The sequence below is a fragment of the Hyperolius riggenbachi genome, chromosome 11 (assembly GCF_040937935.1).
Source record: "Hyperolius riggenbachi isolate aHypRig1 chromosome 11, aHypRig1.pri, whole genome shotgun sequence".
NCBI classification, from domain to species: Eukaryota; Metazoa; Chordata; class Amphibia; order Anura; family Hyperoliidae; genus Hyperolius; species Hyperolius riggenbachi.
The window spans coordinates 17,421,701-17,442,607 of NC_090656.1; the positions used below are offsets into that span (position 1 = coordinate 17,421,701).

Here is a 20,907-nt window from a genome sequence, read left to right on the forward strand (position 1 = left end):
AAGCTAACCTTCAATGATGAAAACGTTCAATGTTTAGACAGTTTTATCAATAAGGATTAAAAACAACTGTTTTGTGGCCTGGAGCCACTTCCTCAGGTAAGTAAGCTTTGTCCAAAGCTGTATTTAGCTCACAGATACAGCTTTGAACAAGGCTTATTTACCCGAGGAAACTTTGAATGTTTTCATTACAAGATGGCGCCGGACTCGGACGCCTCGGCCACAGGGCTCCGGCCTTTTCTGCTCTTTTAGGGGCTTTTTCTCACTCCACTCACCTCGGAGTTTCACCTCTTGCAGAGGTAGGAGACGGAGGATATGGGCACTGTTGTTCTGGCTCGGCAGCATCCACAGATCTCCATGGATCGCGGGTCAGCGAGAGGAACAGCTGTTCGGGGGCCCACGTGCAGTGCGCAGGCATGGTGAGGCAGCACGCAGCCCGGCTGATCTGATCTGCTGCCGCTGCCACCAGCACATCCACCCGTGCTGACCCCATCACAGAACCGAAGCCTGGACCAGAAATCTTGGATGGCTCCCAGCGGGAGGCCCCTGTCCCCCCTCGTTTCCAGCCACGGAGGACGATGCCGTCACTGGCCACCCTGCCGGTCGGGAGACCTTGGCTTCACACACAGCTGAACAGCTGTTCGAGCGCCCGTGTTCTCATCGCCGCATGACTGCTGCCCTGAGCCAGCCCCCTCCAGCCACCGCCATAACGATGGAAGGCACCCCATCGGCAAGCCACCTCCGGAGCTGCATCAGCTGAGGCCGCCACCCACGTGGCCCAGACCACCGCATCGGGCCAGACCTCCGCATCGGGTAAAACACCGCCGCCGCTATCAGGGTAGTTGGGGAGCCAGCCACCTCAAAGAACATGCAGGGACACTAACTGGGGACACTGCAATCCTAAGGGGTCTCCAAAGGAACCTCCTGCCCTCCACCACCGGGGCCCCCTCTGCTCAAAACGCCACTAAGCTGCAGCTGGGGGATAGATTTGTGCAGCCATGGGATCCCCCAGCCTCACCATCAACCAGCTGGATAGCAGGACTTTTTGAACCCTGTGTCTCTCTCTAGCCTAATAATCCTTCTTCCTCTCTCTCTCTCTCTCCTTCTTTCTCTCTCTCTCTCTTTCTTTCTCTCTCTCTCTTTATTCCTTCTCTCTCCCTTTCTTCCTTCTGCTCTCTCCTTCTCTATGTACTGTCGGACATTACGGGGGCATCCGAGCTGCTGTGGAGTTGGTGAGCGCCGCCAAGGAGGCAGGCAGCTCCGCTCACACAGCACTAGGACCCCTCCAGTTTTGCTGCTTTGTATATGCTTTGTATATGCCGTGTTGCTTTGTATATGCCTACTCTTGTATACTATGCTGCATGTGCATGTCTCTCAATCTACTGCATGTCTGATACTGTACCGTACCATCACCGACCCTGTATGTGCCAAAAATAATTCCGGGTACAACTCCCGTTGTACTTGGCGAAATAAATTGATTCTGATTCTGATTCTGATTCATTGAAGGTACCATAAGCTTATAGTTACCTTCCTTTTAAGCAGTTTTTAGTTTTTTATACTTTTATTGGGCACCTCAAGTCACTAGCTACATACGTTTCTACTCCACTTGGGGGAGTTATTGTTTTTAAAATCCCCCCCCAAAATAATTTTTCTTTTGGAGAAGTGACCCCACCTGTACCAGATGGGGAGGGTGCGATTTACTGGTTGCAGGTCAGGCAATCAGAAGAGTTAAAGTACCCATTTCTTTGACTACTTACACTAACTTGAATAACTAATGAAATACTGTACCTGATTGGGCTCCCGTTTTCCGTGTTATACTATTTTGTTTCCACGTAACACATGCGCATTTTCACAACCTGTTCTCCCGGCAGTGCAAGGCCAGCTACAGCCGTCACTTTATGACGCAGGATGAGCAGGAGCGGCAGGAGAAGGAGGTCTTCCAGCAGAACATGAAGCGGCGACTGGAGTCTTTCAAGTCCACCAAACACAACACCTGCATGTCCAAATCCCGAGTCAAGAAAGATGGCCGCAAGAAGGTAAAAGCGAGGAGACCGGTCCTCTTACCTAAAGATGTTATAAATAACACAGACAGATTCCTCCACTGCATAAGAAACATTAAGGCTTTACATTGGCGTAGCTCTGTGAATGTGATTTAAAGGTGGCCACACGACATACAATTTTTATAAATATCTGTTCAATTCGAGAATAGCAATCAATTTTTCTGACTGATTGTAACAATTCAAAAATCTGACCAATGTACTACCACACACACATGTTCAATTTTCCCCCAGTCATGAATAAAATAATTGAAAGCTCAGAAAAAAATTGATTGGAACTGTACATCACGTAATTGACAATCCATCACACATCATACAATTCTTGATTAAGTTGGTCTGAAATTTCCAACATGTCCAATCTCCAAAACTCAAAAAAAACCCCCAAAAACTGGGAATTTGATCGGATTTATCGATTGGAAACTAAGAAAAACTCTTGATTTTTCGGGACAATAGAAATTATCGAACTGGTGAAAAATTGGATCTTTTAATTGTATGGTGTGTGGCCACATGAGATGAGATTATGAGGCATGAGATGAGATTATGTTTTGAGTTCTTCATTGGAAATGTCGGCACACCTCATGGCAATCTTTGGACCAGTCACAGAGGACTGGGACTTAGGCTTCATTTCACAAAGGGCTGTTTGATAAACATAAAAAAAAATCAGGATGGTCAAATACCATATTTGGTATCTTAGACTGTTTTTTTTTCCAAATTCACCAAGATTTTCACAGGTGCATTAGAACTTTAGCAAATTACAGAAAAATGTTGCTTTAATTGGCCAAGCCCTATTTGGCATGTAGAAGTCAGCTAAAGCCTCTGCAGCCAGCTGTTGGGGTGTTCCTGTGTCTTGTGAAAGTTTTGTTAGAGAGGAAAAGGCTTCCTGCACCACTTTAAATGTGCTTACATGCCACTAGAGGTCTCTCTTCTGTGTATCGCTATAGAGATCTGCACATCTAAAGTGATGCATAAAAGCCTGTTTGAATTTCTCCTCCTGCTCTGACGTTCTGAAGTCCTGCCCGCCAGAGCATTGGATGAAATGGGGTGAGAAGCAGGAGGGGACACCTCCTGGGACACATTTTAGTCTAATAGCAATCAGTGTGTGACGGGTGGGTTGGGGGGCGCACTTTGGTATCTCAGCCTTGGGTGCTGGAGGACCTTGTCCTGGCTCTGTGTACACGCACTAGATTATTGGCTAAGGAAGCCCCCAGCAGCTGACTCAGCCAAGAACTGTTGTACATGTGTATGCAGCTTTTCCTGGTCTAAACAAAGATGTGACTTACCACTAGCCACTCAGTGTGTTCTGGGGTGTGTGCTGCTTAAACCAAGCATGGTGTATACTGCAACACCTTCACTATGAGCTAACGTGATCCATGCATGGCTGGCTCGCCAAAATGCAGAATCAGCAGAAACATAGATTGGCTCCCCAGATCTTCCTGTGTATGGCCAGCCTTGCGCTGGTGATACTCTATCCCTCCGAGCTCAAGTTCCCTATTCTCTCAGTGGATGTTATCATAGGATACTGCGATTGCTGGTACATTCTGTCTCACGAAACGCCTTCAGTAGGTTTTGGCAGCGGAAGACCTATAATATCGTACGAATGCCGTTTCCAGGACAACCTTCTTGTGCAGAGGAGACGGCGGCGCTGTGTTTATTTACAAGCTTGTCCTGGTTACGTAAGTGTTCCTTGCGGAGTGCTGCCACTCAGATTGTTAGCGAACGGTAATCCTATCCGCAGATGGTTATCGAATGAAAATCATGTCAATGTTTTCCCACCGCTCCTCGCTGAGCGTCTGAAGGGGAAAACCTCAGCGTCTGGGTAACCCAGAAAATGGAACATTTGTAGACAAGCCAAATGCTGTGTACAAATGGATGGTATTTAATTCAGCCTCAGTACCGGTACATGTACATTAGTTCTCTGAAGACAGCCAGGGGAAGGTTAGAATGAACATACTGGTTCCTAATTATCTAGCCTACCTTTATTGTAAAAGAAAAAAAAAATAGGTACATTAACTGGTTAAGGACCACAGGCTTACACCCCCCAGTGACCAGGCGATTTTTTACAATTCAGCACACTGCAGCTTTAACAGCTTGCTGCAGAGCCATACGACGTAACACAAAGATGAATTTGCCCTCCTTTTTTTGCCACCAACAGAGCTTTCTGTTGGTGGCACCTGATTGCTGCTCCAACCTTATTTCTTTTTTTTATTAATTTTATTGTTCATTTATTTAAACTTGTTTAAACTTGTTGATTTTACTTTCCCTCCCAACATCCCTCCCTCCCCCCCGACAGCCAATCACGGAGATTGCCTCTCATAGGTATTAGCGTATGATCTGAGGGATCTGTTTCCCTGCCACCCGAGGGGACAGCTCAGTGACAGAGCTGTCCCCTGTACAGTGCCGTACTGTACATGTAAATAAACATCCTTTTTTTTCGAACAGCCTGCTAGCCGTGATTGCAGCTGGCAGGCTGATCACAGAGCTCCGCCTCGTTACTCAGCAGGAAACGATTGTGCATGCGCGTTCCCAGCTAATATCCGCTCCCAGGACTTGATGCCAATCGCCGTTAGGCGTTCTTGGGGGAGCCACCTTGCGCCAGTGTTAGGCAGTCGTAAGGTGGTTAAACTGGACTGGACAGTATTCTGTAGAATTGCTTCAATGTTACTACAAGTAATGTCTTCAGGTAAAATGAGGTGAAAGGAATACCCAGACACTTATTTGTATACAATATGTTCAACTTATTCTGACACCTCACCCCCCCCCCCCCCCCATGCGCTCGCTCGCATGTAGGACTGGGGTCTTACGTTAGAGGCCCAGGGGTGGTAATGTAGAGACAGTGAGGCTGCATCTCTGTACCTGAAAGTTAGTTTATCAAGTTGACCTGCCTACTTTAAAAAGGGACTGTAGTAAAATAACATAATAAAATTGTTTATTTTTTATAATCTTTTATAGATTATTTAGTGTTTTTGTTCATTGTAAAATATTTCCTCTCCCTGATTTTACATCCTGAGATTCAACACTGGTGGTGACATCTTTAGCTCTGCCAGGTGATCTCTGCGGATTGTTCCTTACTGAGAGTTCTAAGCACAGGGGGAGATATTGCTTGCTTGGCAATTGGAAAAAGCCGTTATTACCCACAATGCAACGAGATTTACATACAGCAAACTGTCAGGACCAACTTGTTCTGGGTCAGTGAAATAGTTTCCATGTGGCAAGAGACATTTTTTTTTTATATTGTTATAATTTTATATCTGACAGTATTGTAGAGCGCTCTGGTCCTGCATACAGGTGTTTATTGGTAACCAGTAATCCCCCGATTCTTTACAAAAGAATCCGCCGCCCCCTCCCCCTTCCCCGCCGCGAGCGCAGTAGGTGACAGTTGTGATAGGATTTTGCAGCTCTTAAGTCCATGCTGTATTATAACTGCCTTTTACTTACTGTATATATATATCACTGAATTACTGCATGTTCTGTGGCTTCTATAGCTCTGGTAGCTGCATACACAAGTAATTAGACCATTTTAAGTCAAAGTTTCCATTATTCCTAGAAAATATTGCGCTCCCTTTATTTTTTTGCCTCTTACTGCTGCCAACATAACCCCATTACATCGGCAACTTATCACTGCCACTGGCAGCAACACGAGCCGACAGGAAGAGCAGGAGGATCGCTTTCATGGAACGTCCACATCACTTTCTCAAGTGTGATTTATGGCTGCCTCTGTGCTTTGTCTGACCGTATGCACTGCGCCCTGCATGTCTGCAACAATTACGTCTGCTTACTAATTACATGTACCATGGGGACCAGTGACTGAGGGCAATGTGTAGGTGTCTCCAGGGGTAGATAGGATAGGTAGAAGATTATCCTAACTTATGGAAGACAATTAAAGACTACTCTTATTTATTTACTGCATGCTTACCGCGCTGAAATACCTCATGTTTTACCTCACTTTATGCATTTACCTCACGTTTTACCTCATGTTTTACCTCATGTTCAGACATGGAGAGAAATCTTTTAGAATTGCTAAAATGAAAGCAGAATATACCTCATGAGGTATTTTACCTACAAAAAAATATTTACCTCACATAGCTACCAGAAATGAGGCCAAATGTGTATGTGTTTCCAGGGGTAGATAGGATAGGTAGAAGATAGATAAAATATATACAGGTAGATGTTAGTAGACATTATGTACAGTATGTAATAAACAGATACTGTATATAGGCAGGGCCGGTGTACACTTTTTGCCGCCTGAAGCAATAGATTGTGAGGACGCCATCCCCCCCAACGTGTGTGCAAAGCAGGAGAGGAGAGGCACATCGGGCTGCTCATTGCAGGCGCTGGCACTACACTTACCTCCACGACAGTATTTCCTCCCTGCTGACCCGCAGCATCTGATCCCCTGGATACCGGGTATGTGCTGCACCTCCTCCCATAGCATCTCCTCCCTGCTGGCCCGCATCTGATCCCCAGGATGCCGGGTATGTGCTGCACCTCCTCCTATAGCATCTCCTCCCTGCTGGCCCTCAGCATCTGATCGCCAGGATGCCGGGTATGTGCTGCACCTCCTCCCATAGCATCTCCTCCCTGCTAGCCCTGCAGCATCTGATCGCCAGGATGCCGGGTATGTGCTGCACCTCCTCCCATAGCATCTCCTCCCTGCTGGCCCGCATCTGATCCCCAGGATGCCGGGTATGTGCTGCACCTCCTCCTATAGCATCTCCTCCCTGCTGGCCCTGCAGCATCTGATCGCCAGGATGCCGGGTATGTGCTGCACCTCCTCCCATAGCATCTCCTCCCTGCTGGCCCTGCAGCATCTGATCGCCAGGATGCCGGGTATGTGCTGCACCTCCTCCCATAGCATCTCCTCCCTGCTGGCTGCAGCATCTGATCCCCAGGATGCCAGGTATGTGCTGCACCTCCTCCCATAGCATCTCCTCCCTGCTGGCCCTCAGCATCTGATCCCCAGGATGCCGGGTATGTGCTGCACCTCCTCTCATAGCATCTCCTCCCTGCTGGCCTGCAGTATCTGATCCCCAGGATGCCGGGTGTGTGCTGCACCTCCTCCCATAGGATCTTCTCCCTGCTGGCCCGCAGCATCTTACCCCCGGGATGCCGGGTATGTGCTGCACCTCCTCCTATAGCATCTCCTCCCTGCTGGCCTGCAGTATCTGATCCCCAGGATGCCGGGTATGTGCTGCACCTCCTCCCATAGCATCTCCTCCCTGCTGGCCAGATGTACATGATTCATGTTGCTTCATGGAAGAACGGCCCCTGTATACAGGTTATGCAGACAGTAGTTGTAAGGTAGGAAAATAAAATAAAAATACATTTAACCACTTGCCGACCGCCCCAGCCGATGGGCGGCGGCAAAGACTGGGCCCAAACGACCGCAATACGCCCATCGGCGGGGGCGGCTGCGGGAGTGGCTATGCGGCGATCGCGTCATTCGTGACGCGATCAGCCGCCGGGGACTGGCTCCGCCCACCGCTCGTAGTAACCCACCGGCCGTTCGGAAGCGCCGGCGGGTTACTAGCACCCGGATCGCCGCATTTACATTGTATAATAGGCTTTGTAATGTATACAAAGCCTATTATACTGGCTGCCTCCTGCCCTGGTGGTCCCAGTGTCCGAGGGACCACCAGGGCAAGCTGCAGCCACCCTAGTCTGCACCCAAGCACACTGATCCCCTGCCCCCTGATCGCCCACAGCACCCCTCAGACCCCCCCCTGCCCACCCCCCAGACCACTATTTGCACCCAGTCACCCCCCTAATCACCCATCTGTCACTATCTGTCAACGCTATTTTTTTTTATCCCCCCCCTGCCCACTGCCCCCTCCTGATCACCCCCCACCCCTCAGATTCTCCCCAGACCCCCCCCCCCCCCCCCCCCGTGTACTGTATGCATCTATCCCCCCTGATCACCTGTCAATCACCCGTCAATCACCAGTCAATCACCCCCTGTCACTGCTACCCATCAATCAGCCCCTAACCTGCCCCTTGCGGGCAATCTGATCACCCACCCACACCAATAGATCGCCCGCAGATCCGACATCAGATCACCTCCCAAATCCATTGTTTACATCTATTCTCTCCTCTAAACACCCACTAATTACCCATCAATCACCTATCAATCACCCCCTATCACCACCTGTCACTGTTACCCATCAGATTAGACCCTAATCTACCCCTTGCGCAGGGCACCCAATCACCCGCCCACACGCTCAGATTGCCCTCAGACCCCCCTTTATCAATTCGCCAGTGCAATATTTACATCTGTTATTCCCTGTAATAACCCACTGATCACCTGTCAATCACCTATCAATCACCCCCTGTCACTGCCACCCATCAATCACCCCCTGTCACTGCCACCCATCAATCAGCCCCTAACCTGCCCCTTGCGGGCAATCTGATCACCCACCCACACCAATAGATCGCCCGCAGATCCGACATCAGATCACCTCCCAAGTGCAGTGTTTACATCTATTCTCTCCTCTAAACACCCACTAATTACCCATCAATCATCCATCAATCACCACCTATCACCACCTGTCACTGTTACCCATCAGATTAGACCCTAATCTGCCCCTTGCGGGCACCCAATCACCCGCCCACACCTCAGAACGTCCTCAGACCCCAGCCCTGATCACCTCGCTAGTGCATTGCTTGCATCTATTTCCCCCCTCTAATCACACCTTGAGACACCCATCAATCACCTCCTGTCACCCCCTAGCACACCTACCCATCAGATCAGGCCCTAATTTGCCCCGTGTGGGCTCCTGATCACTCGGCCAAACCCTCAGGTCCCCCTCAGACCCCCTTCCGATCACCTCCCCAGTGCATTGATTGCATCTATTTTCCCCTCTAACCGCCCCCTGAGACACCCATCAATCACCTCCTGTCACCCCCCTAGCACTCCTATCCATCAGATCAGGCCCAAAACATCCTGTCATCTAAGAGGCCACCCTGCTTATGACCGGTTCCACAAAATTTGCCCCCTCATAGACCACCTGTCATCAAAATTTGCAGATGCTTATACCCCTGATCAGTCATTTTGAGAAATTTGGTTTCCAGACTACTCACAGTTTTGGGGCCGTAAAATGCCAGGGCAGTATAGGAACCCCACAAGTGACCCCATTTTAGAAAGAAGACACCCCAAGGTATTCTGTTAGGTGTATGATGAGTTCATAGAAGATTTTATTTTTTGTCAAAAGTTAGCGGAAATTAGATTTTTATTGTTTTTTTCACAAAGTGTCATTTTTCACTAACTTGTGACAAAAAATAAAATCTTCTATGAACTCACCATACCCCTAACGGAATACCTTGGGGTGTCTTCTTTCTAAAATGGGGTCACTTGTGGGGTTCCTATACTGCCCTGGCATTTTAGGGGCCCTAAACCGTGAGGAGTAGTCTAGAAAACAAATGCCTCAAAATGACCTGTGAATAGGACGTTGGGCCCCTTAGCGCACCTAGGCTGCAAAAAAGTGTCACACATGTGGTATCGCCATACTCAGGAGAAGTAGTATAATGTGTTTTGTGGTGTATTTTTACACATACCCATGCTGGGTGGGAGAAATCTCTCTGTAAATGGACAATTGTGTGTAAAAAAAATCAAAAATGTGTAATTTACAGAGATATTTCTCCCACCCAGCATGGTTATATGTAAAAATACACCACAAAACACATTATACTACTTCTTCTGAGTACGGCCATACCACATGTGTGACACTTTTTTGCAGCCTAACTGTGCTAAGGGGCCCAAAGTCCAATGAGTACCTTTAGGATTTCACAGGTCATTTTGAGACATTTGGGTTCAAGACTACTCCTCACGGTTTAGGGCCCCTAAAATGCCAGGGCAGTATAGGAACCCCACAAGTGACCCCATTTTAGAAAGAAGACACCCCAAGGTATTCTGTTAGGTGTATGATGAGTTCATAGAAGATTTTATTTTTTGTCACAAGTTAGCGGAAATTGATATGTATTGGTTTTTTTTTTCACAAAGTGTCATTTTCCGCTAACTTGTGACAAAAAAAAAATCTTCTATGAACTCACCATACTCCTAACAGAATACCTTGGGGTGTCTTCTTTCTAAAATGGGGTAATTTGTGGGGTTCCTATACTGTCCTGGCATTTTAGGGGCCCTAAACCGTGAGGAGTAGTCTTGAAACCAAATGTCGCAAAATGACCTGTGAAATCCTAAAGGTACTCATTGAACTTTGGGCCCCTTAGCGCAGTTAGGGTGCAAAAAAGTGCCACACATGTGGTATCGCCGTACTCAGGAGAAGTAGTATAATGTGTTTTGGGGTGTATTTTTCCACATACCCATGCTGAGTGGGAGAAATATCTCTATAAATAGACAATTGTGTGTAAAAAAAATAAAACAATTGTCATTTACGGAGATATTTCTCCCACCCAGCATGGGTATGTGTAAAAATACACCCCAAAACACATTATACTACTTCTCCTGAGTACGGCAATACCACATGTGTGGCACTTTTTTGCAGCCTAACTGCGCTAAGGGGCCAAAAGTCCAATGAGCATCTTTAGGCTTTACAGGGGTGCTTACAATTAGGCACCCCCCAAAATGCCAGGACAGTGAACACACCCCACAAATGACCCCATTTTGGAAAGTAGACACTTCAAGGTATTCAGAGAGGAGCATAGTGAGTCCGTGGCAGATTTCATTTTTTTTTGTCGCAAGTTAGAAGAAATGGAAACTTTTTTTTTTCTTTTTTTTGTCAGAAAGTGTCATTTTCCGCTAACTTGTGACAAAAAATAAAATCTTCTATGAACTCACCATGCCTCTCACTGAATACTTTGGGATGTCTTCTTTCCAAAATGGGGTCATTTGGGGGGTATTTGTACTATCCTGGAATTTTAGCCCCTCATGAAACCTGACAGGTGCGCAGAAAAGTCAGAGATGCTTGAAAATGGGAAAATTCACTTTTGGCACCATAGTTTGTAAACGCTATAACTTTTACCCAATCCAATAAATATACACTGAATGGTTTTTTTTTTATCAAAGACATGTAGCAGAATAACTTTCGCGCTCAAATGTATAGGAAATTTTACTTTATTTGAAAAATGTCAGCACAGCAAGTTAAAAAAGTCATTTTTTTGCCAAAATTCATGTATTTTTTGATGAATATAATAAAAACTAAAACTTGCAGCAGCAATCAAATAGCAGCAAAAGAAAGCTGTATTAGTGACAAGAAAAGGAGGTAAAATTCCTTTAGGTGGTAGGTTGTATGACCGAGCAATAAACCGTGAAAGCTGCAGTGGTCTGAATGGAGAAAAAGGCTCTGGTCCTTAACCCCCTTGGCGATATGAAAAATACCGCCAGGGGGAAGCGCAGCAGTTTTTTTTAATTTTTTTTTTTTTTTTAATCATGTAGCGAGCCGAGGGCTCGCTACATGATAGCCTCCCCCGTCGCCATGGCGACGGGGCGGGATGACGTCGGGACGTCATTGGGAGACCCGATCCACCCCTCGGCGCTGCCTGGCACTGATTGGCCAGGCAGCGCTCGGGGTCTGGGGGGGGGGGGGCCGCGCGCCGCACCGGATAGCGGCGATCGGGCGCGCGGCAGCGGCGATCGGGGTGCTGGCGCAGCTAGCAAAGTGCTAGCTGCGTCCAGCAAAAAAAAAATTATGTAAATCGGCCAAGCAGGGCCTGAGCGGCACCCTCCGGCGGCTTACCCCGTGTCACACACGGGGTTACCGCCAAGGAGGTTAAGGGGCGAAAAGACTGTGGTCCTGAAGTGGTTAAAGTGAGCCTGTAAACCTGTAACTTAAAAAAACAAAAACAAAACCCAGAGCTTCCCAATCCATCTTGGAGTCCACTGCTGCCGTGCAAGGTCCCTCTGAACATATCTAAGAAGAGCTTGTCGGCTATGTTCTCTTGGCTGCACTCCCCTCCATGTATGAGTGCAGCCAGCCATAAAGCACAGGTGGGAATATGGCAGCACCTGCGCAGTAAGCCAAAGCTGCTCATTCACAAACAAAAAGAGGATCCCGACCAGCGGCAGTGGGGTCATGGAGGACGCAGAAAGCCTCTGAACCATCCAGTCTTCCCACCAAGTTGGTATTAAGTATCTTAATTTTTGTTCTTGAAAGTTACAGGTTCACTTTGAGGCATTTTAAAGAGTTCTTGTTTTTTTACTTTCTATAGGAAACATTTTGTGGGGAGCCACGGACTAGGGATTGATGATTTTTACTTAGGCCCTTGCCTAGGGTGGCAGAATTACAAGGGGAGGTTCTCTTGGGACCCTGACCTCACATAAGCTTGGTAAAGTATGTATTGCAGCTCTCCACCACTCGGAGTTGCTGTAGAATATATAATCTGAGAACATGCTACTAATGCACAGGTGTGGAACTCCAGGCCTGGAGGGCCGGATCCACGTCAGTGTTTAGGATGGACTGAGAAAGAGAGGAATGTGTTCTACCTGATGGACCGCACCTTTCCTGATTCAGACCCATCAATTCATTTGACCTGTGTGAAAAATGTGTGAGGACCTCGGCCCTGGAAGGACCGGTTTGATATCCCTGTACTAGATTATGTGATTGGGGGATGCTGTTTGCTTAAGTTTTTGGGGACATATTTCCAGATTCTCGGATTTAAGAGACCGTTTGCTAGATTATATGATTTGAAAGACATGCTGTCTGGAATGATGGGATTTGTGGCACATTCCAATAGATTATGTGATTTGGAAGCATGCTGATTGTGCTATTTGGGGGACATGCTGCCAGGTTATGCGATTTGGGGCACATGCTGTCAGATTATTGGTGGGATGTGTGGGACACACTGTCTGCGGGACAAATAGGTGTCTATATGTTCATACTTCACTCCGGCTTTTTGTGCAGCACTATATGCTTGCGTATTTGTTGTTCATGGTGTACATGACTTTGGGGGGGGGGGGGGGGGGGGGGGGTGCTGTACCTAGTTTCCACACTCAGGGATACATTGCTTTCATGAGCGCCTGCACGGTGACATGGCTGTAATTTCTGCAGCTTATGTGTGAGAGCAGTTCCCTGCTACACTAATTAGTGAGCAAATACTGACTCCCTGTTGTGACCCTTTGCCTTGTGACCGGGCTCTGCTTCAGCTCTGTCTTCCCCCGACCATGGCTTCTACTCTATCCTGGCCGATTTGCTTTACAAACAAATAAAGCGGCAGCACAATTTTGTTGTGTTACAGTAATATCATTGTGTATAGGAGTACAGACAATCACACGGCATGTTTTCCACATCTCCCCTTTATAAGGTGTGACAAATAGGGAGACATTTGTGACACCTGATGCCTGAAACATGTAGTGTCTGTAGTTCAATACAGCCCTGTGTAGGTTTTTGTTTTTCGGCGGGGTTGGACATTTTGCCGATCGTGTGCGGTGTTCTTAGTTTGCAGCGTGGCACTGGCTTAATCCCATGGAGTGTAGTTCAATTAAGATGTGAAGATACACTTACTGGAACTTACCCACTGGTTTGCTGCCTACCCTGCCCCTTCCCCTTTCCTTATGTCCATGTTGTCTGCCGCCTGTACGGACCCTTGGCTTTCTTGATGCTACCTCTTGATATAGGCGTGGACCTCACATCTAGGCTATAGCTCAGTGTTGCCCTGTTTTCTCTGTTTCCAGTGGGGAGATCTCGGGGACTACAAGCTGATGACTACTAGCAGCAAAGTTGTCAGCTGGCCACTAGTGGTGGAGCCCATCGCTTCTTACAGGAAGCTCTGGTGAAGACCAGTAGTCACTTAGATTCTGTGCCATGGGTGGTAGAGACCAAGCCATTTCCTGGTGCCAGGGCCAACAAAGCTCATCTCCCATGGCAGGGACTTAGGCGACATGCTGGCTAACTATGTGATTTTCCAACTTATTGTGATTTCGATGGTTTAAATGAAAAGTTGGTATGGTTTTAGGAATGGTGTTTGGGTGAAGCTAAGGAAGGGTCATGGGAGGATCAAAGATAACTTATTCCTGTTTTACAAACCTTGGAGGATATATGGATTTTATTTGATTTTATGTTTGTGACTTGTTTTTAGGGGAAATGATGCATGTGTGGATGTTATGGGTGGAGATTGGTAACAGTTGACCAGGGAGGGGTGAAAAAAGTAAATCCATCCCTGCCACTCACTCACTCCCTTCTTCACCATTGGGTTATATGCAGCCACTGACACCCTCCTCTCATTCTGGTCAATGGCTGTGGAGAGAGGGGCTTGGCTACGGTTCAGGTATTTTTGGGAGGGGCCTGTCACACATCTGCCCCACCATTCTTCCCCCATGGGTGAGCGATGTATCCCATTGTAGGGAGGGCATTGTCTTTGGTGGCTCCTGGAAGCCAGGTTGGTGCAAGAAGGAACAGCATGGTCTGCTTCGAGTTAGGAGGGCATTGTCTTTGGTGGCTCCAGGAAGCCAGGTAAGTGAAAGGTGGAACAGCATGGTCCTCTTGGAGTTAGGATGGCATTGTCTGTGGTGGCTCCAGGAAGCCAGGTTGGTGCAGGGAGGAACAGCATGGTCTGCTTGGAGTCGGGAGGGCATTGTCTGTGGTGGCTCTAGGAAGCCAGGTTGGTGCAGGGAGGAACAGCATGGTCCCCTTGGAGTTGGGAGGACATTGTCTTTGGTGGCTCCAGGAACTCAGGTTGGTGCACGGAGGAACAGCATGGTCCGCTTAGAGTTGGAGATGCTGTGCATGAATATGAGGGTTGTTTTGGAGGCTTGGTGATCCCTCTTAGCGAGTAGTGCGAGGGAGGGAAGAAAAAAATTGGAACTGCTGTGGGATTTAAGCTGATTTTCCTCATGTGTAGTGTTAAAACGACTTTTAGGAAGTTTAAGGGGGAACTGGATACACCTATTGGTAAGAAAGAACCAGAAACCACCTTTCAGGTACTTTTTCCTTTAATAGGAGTTTTGCTCTTTGTACGTCCCACCGTTTTGTGGTGAGGAAGGATTTATACCGACATGTGTTCCTGAGGTATGAAAACAACCCTTACCATAAAACAACTTTTCTTTTGTTTCAGCGAAGTCTGTGCAAACGTGGTGGAAAAACTAAAGAGAGAGAGTATCAGCTTGCCCCAGTAAAGTGGGACCCACCACACTGTGCCGTAGCAGCGAATGCTAAGTCAGCAATCTGGAAGCAAAAACTCTCCTTATTAATGCAAAATCCCTGTACCCCAAGTGCTGCCAGCACCGCAAGAGCCCGGAGCAGATGAATGTGATTTGGAGAGGGGGAGACGTGTCCCACCACGGACGGTGCCAACAAGCGTTCTGCGGCCGCGGCTTAACAGTCCTTCTTGGAGCTGCAAGCCCTCATTTCCTCTGGGCTCCGAGACTTTACAAGCTTGACAATATACTGACTAGCCGGGGAAGCCTCCTGCCTAAGTAATCCATAGATGATGCTCTGAGTTATATTTTCCAGTGAGAGCCTTGCGGTGCTGAGAGGGTGATGGATTTTCAGTCTGGTTTTAATCTACTCCCCCTCTTTTCCCTTTTTTTTCTCCCTTTTTTACTTTGTCTGAAGCAGACACCAAACTACCATCATGGAAGCATACGTTGTGTCCGGATCCCCTTGTTCTGAAGGCCTAGAGAGCTTATCATACATGTCTTTAGAAGCGGTATTAAAAACGATCACGCCACTCAAAAATGATTTTTTTAGCTTTAGGTGAGGAGAGGGGGGAGGGGGAGGGGATTTGGGGTAGGGGGCAAAGCCACCTCCTAGCTTCTGAAAACTGACGTGAGTGTAAGTTTATAAAACTTGGGGGGGGGGGGGGTGCAAAATAGATGTGCAGGAAACACAATCCCGAGTTTTCACCTGCGTGCCTACTGTAAAAGCAGGAACGCAACGGAAGCGAAAAGTTGCGCCAAAGGTTATCCGAGAGTTGAGACATACAGTGAAGCAAACAGTCAATGTAAAGTATGCTTCCTTGTCACTGTTAACCTACGCGTTTTGAAGTAACGCACTGCATGAAGTGCGTTGGGACGCTGTACGCCGTTAAACTGCACCGCCTGCACTGTGAACGTTGCATAGGCGGAGCATTGCAGTGCGACGGTCCACGTTACAATGTAGTCGTTACAACGCACTGCAACGCACTGCTGTGAATTTCAACGCACTACTGTGACTAGAGGCGGCCGATAATGACCACCTCAGCTGATAGTTAGGCGTGTGTACAGAGGACCCCGATCTGCAGCGGCTGCTGGGCAAGCGACCCCCGGCAGATAAACTTTCCCGAGCGGCAGCCAACTTCTCTGAAGACGCCGCTCCCCCTCCCGCCGTGTGACGTCACACGCACCGCTCAGTCGTCCCTCCACTCCCTCCACCCACAGCAACAGAACGCATTGCCAGCTACACAACGGACACCCGTCTGTACAGGCCGGCCCAGCTATGTCAGGTTCCGATCCCCAACATCAGTTGTTAGGTGTGTACGCACCTTTAGCCTTAGGGCAGAGAGGAAATAAAAGATTGAAAGTGCCATAGGTAGCAAACATTTAAAGGACCACTATCGCAAAAAAATGTAAAATATGTGTCGACATATACAAATAAGAAGTATGTTTCTTCCAGAGTAAAATGAGCCAGACATTATTTTTCTCCTATGTTGCTGTCTCATACAGTAGGTAGTAGAAATCTGTCAGAACTGACAGGTTTTGGATCAGTCCGTCTCTTCATGGGGGATTCTCAGCAAGGGTTTTATTGTTTATAAAGAAATTCCTTGAAAAGGATTTATACAAAGATGCTGCCCAGCCTCCTTGCTTGCTGCACGCTTTTTTGGCAGTTGGACGGAGCAACTGCCATTCACTAAGTGCTTTTGAAAGAAAAAAAAGCCCAGAGAATTCCCCCATGAGGAGATGGGCTAGTCAAAAACCTGTCGGTTCTGTCAGATTTCTACTGTTTGTGACAGCAAAATAGGAGAAAAGTAATTTACGGCTCATTTTACTCTGGAAGAAACATATTTCTTATTTGTATGTGTGTACATGTATTTTAAATGTTACGATTTTTTTTATAGTGGTCCTTTAAATATGTAGGAAATAACCCCCCGATCATTCGTTCTGTGTTTATTACCACTTACTGTCAGACGTAATAGAAAAAAAAGAGTCTGCCTTTCATCTTATCACACATGTGCTTTTCTATACAGATGAATGGCCCATTGATTAAAACAGTCTTTGTCCTTTATTCCCCGTCTTATATTGAAGTACATTCAGCAGGATCCAACCGTCTTTCCAAGCAGAGCATCTTGGCTGAACCCTCCTCGGCGCTCGTACCCCGAGCAGGATTGGCGCATGTCCCCAGGCCTGTCTCAGTCACACACAGCCTCTGTTTCCAATAAAGATTCAGGAACACATGAAAACAATTCCAAGTGTCCAATTAACCTCCTCAAGTGGCTGAAAGTAGCGAGATTTGCTGTCCTCCGCGACGTCCCCTCATTTACTGGAAAACTTGATTGATTCCTCCAAATTGCCGTCTTGCTCAGGTTTCCGACAGTCACTAAGTAAGTTTATCCTTTTCTCCACGTGGGGCCGATGATTAAAGACCGTCATCTCTGCTCCACTGAGTATCCTGCAAAGCCACCTCTTGATCTTTTCGGGCAAAATGGACCATGACCGTGTGAGGACTGCCCTATTGAGTCAAGCTTGTCTTTTGGATTAATGGACTTGGGAAATAAAGACGAGGCCTCTAGCAGACGAGCTATTGTTAGCCTGTTCCTAAGACAGGTTTGGGAAACTCTATATCAGAGGAGAGTTAAAAAGCATCCTCTGTTCCCCATGGTTGCCTTTCACATGAGCGCCTTTTTAAGGTAATGTCACCCAGGTGTTTCTTTACATCCGATGAGTGCACTGGACACATGTCTATCAAGGTCATCCTCTCACAGTTCCAGCAGTTCTGCTCCAGAGAAGGCCAAACAAAGACACCTGGGAATTATTTGACCCCACAGGAGGACCAGTATATTGCTTCTAACCCCAGAAATGCAGTTAGATCAACTCCATGGATCAAAGTATTGGAATTGCTACTGGCAGTGGCTTAACTGCAATTCATGAAGCCCACCAGCAAAACTTTGACCCCCCCCAAGTTCACACCCCTTTCCTTGCCTCCCCTAGGTGCCCTCAGCCTAGGAGCCCACCTTAAAGCTGACCTGTACTCCTCAGAACGTCCTCTCTGCTCTGCCGTTTTTGTCGCTCCTGCCGATCTTGCCGCTGAATCCCCGCTGTGTCCCGTCGCAGCTCACTTCCTCTGCCTGTCTCTATGACGGCAGAACCCTGTGAGCCGGTCAGGAGCCGATTTCATCGCAGGCTGATCAGGAATCAGCCTACGGTGTGTAGGCAGCCGACCGATTACTCAGTAATCAGATTTGATCAGAGAGAGATTTGTCTCTTGGTCGATCTGCCTATCATTGCTAGATACAGTAAAACCTTGGATTGAGAGTAACTTGGTTTAAGAGTGCTTTGATATACAAGCAAATGTTTTTGTGAAATTTTGACTTGATATGTAATCAAAAAAAAAAGTATACTTGCGTCACATCATCACAATTGAGCTGATAGTTCTTCTCCCTTTGGCACTGCAGGATTGTACTTAATTGTGGTTAATCTTTGCCTCAAAACTCCTTGAGCGTCTGGTTCACAAACTCCTGACCCAGTACCTCAATGCCAACTCACTGCTAGACCCACTGCAATCTGGATTTCGGCCTGCCCACTCAACTGAAACTGGTCTCACCAAAGTGGTCAATGACCTTGCCTTAGCTAAAGCTGAAAGTAAATACTCCATTCTCCTCCTCCTTGACCTTTCAGCAGCTTTTGACACAGTAGATCATCCCCTTCTCCTCCAGTCCCTCCAGTCCATGGGCATTCACAACATCGCACTGACCTGGCTTTCATCCTACCCCTCCAACCGCTCCTTCACGACCGCCTTCAATGAGTCCCCATCCACCCCCAACCACCTCTCTGTCCTGTATTGTCTTATTGCTGTATGTCACCCCTAAATATTGTCTGTAACCTAATCTAATGTCCAGCGCTGCATAATATGTTGGCGCTTTATAAATACAATAAATAAAAAATCTGAGTGTAGAGACCGTGCAATGTGACATTTCCATGACATCCTCAAAAGTAACTGTCATTGGATAAGTTCCTTGTTAAAAGGACTCCGAGCACCTCCAATGGGCATGCCTTTAAGACTCCGACCAGTACTGTAAAGTACTTAAAGATGCATACCTTTCTATAGCTTGTGCTCCCCTCTTTCATTTGATGCCTGACCTGAATCGCCGTTCTGCACCAAATAGTTTTCATTTGATTTCAATTTAAAAATTGTGGCTGCCATCTTGGCTATGTTATAACTTCTGGGTCACCCCTGTCTTCTCTGTTACAAAAGTATCTGTGGCCCCTCAGCACACCATTGGGTATGCATACATGTCACAAAAGCGGACCAAACAGCCATTTAGATCCTTCTGCATATACACACTCATGCCAAATGACCACCATGTTTTGGGGTTAGGTAAGCAGCTTGTTCTATAGCACAATGCTGCTTATGGTTTATACACTTTATATCACCATGCAGCTAATGGTTTCTATATATGATATACATACTGCTATAGGGCTTTTACATTTGACATTCACATAAGCCAGATGCCAGTTTTTTAACATCTTTCCTAATATTATATTTTTATTTATTTTGTATATATTTTTGAATTATATATGTGGTACATAGATAGCCATTATGACACCACCAGACTGAACATTACAATGGTATGTGTATTAGTATGTGTTAATATGAGTGGATGAGTCTTGTGTGTATATATATATATATATATATATATATATATATATATATATATATATATATTTTATGCAATTTTTATTATGCCCTATTTGTTGTATGTATTTTATCCACATTTGAGTATTCTGAGCGCCATTCCTTGTTTTATTTTAAGGCACTTATTTGACCTGAAGAAGCGGCTTACGCGGAGAAATGCGTTGTCACAGTGCTGTTCGCATTTAATAAATGAAATCATATTCAATCCTGCTATGACTTATCCTCCTATTTTATAAACAATATGTGTTATCATATAGACGATTTTTATCGTCTTATAATTACATTAATTTCTCCTATTGGGCGACTCCTATCATTCAAATTTACCTGTTCGAAAAGTACATCGCTGAATGAAGCAGGAAGAGGAAGTGACACGCATGGCCATTGCAAGAGGCTCCTCCAGAGGGGTCATAGCACGACTTTGTTGGAAGTTGTCTGGCTTAAAGGCATGCCCATGAGAGGTGCTCGGAGTCCCTTTAACCTCCTTAGCAGTAACCCCGAGTCAGACTCGGGCTGGAAATCCACAGCTCAGAGAGGTAACCCCGAGTTGGATCCTTGGGAGGCGTGTAATGTGCAGGTCTGCCCCAGATCTATCTAGCGGTATGATTTTAAAGGTCTAAAAGCTTGTGAAAAAATTGCACCGCTTTATGACAAAAATCTGAAAGTAATCATACCGCTAGGGAGGTTAAAGCCACACATAAAAAATTGGTTGGTGTGAGCCACCAGATGGCAATGATTCTGTAAGTTATAGTGTAAGTCTTGTTTACATTTTTATTTTATGCTATTTTACTATAACTGTTTTTGGATTGTGGAACGAATCAACTGGGCTTCCATTTATTCTTATGGGCAAATTCGCTTTAATATGAGTGCTTTGGATTACAAGCTTGTTTCCGGAACTAAGTATGCTCACGAACCATGGTTCCACTGTATATGGGCACCTTTAGAAATTCATGGAAACCTATTGCTTAGAGTTAAGCACAATGGGGTGAATAAACAGATCATGCTTCCCATGCCTTGACCCGGCACAGTACAGTCTGTGGCATTGTTTGATGTCTGGCTTTTCTAACCTCTGTCTGTCCTTT

The 20,907-nt window shown here is 46.7% G+C and overlaps 1 protein-coding gene across 2 annotated transcripts in view; it reads left to right on the forward strand.

Moving 5' to 3' along the window:
* Window positions 1–20,907, forward strand: part of SLC9A5 (solute carrier family 9 member A5) — a 241,337-nt gene that overhangs the window by 208,214 nt on the left and 12,216 nt on the right. Inside the window, exons 13-14 of one of the 2 annotated variants that reach the window (XM_068260280.1) lie at window positions 1,869–2,033; window positions 19,947–20,033. In XM_068260280.1, the coding sequence (XP_068116381.1) occupies window positions 1,869–2,033; window positions 19,947–19,958 (177 nt within the window). In that variant the 3' untranslated portion in view covers window positions 19,959–20,033. Of the gene's footprint in view, window positions 1–1,868; window positions 2,034–19,946; window positions 20,034–20,907 lie in introns of those variants that run through there. The other variant, XM_068260279.1, reaches the window with a different exon arrangement.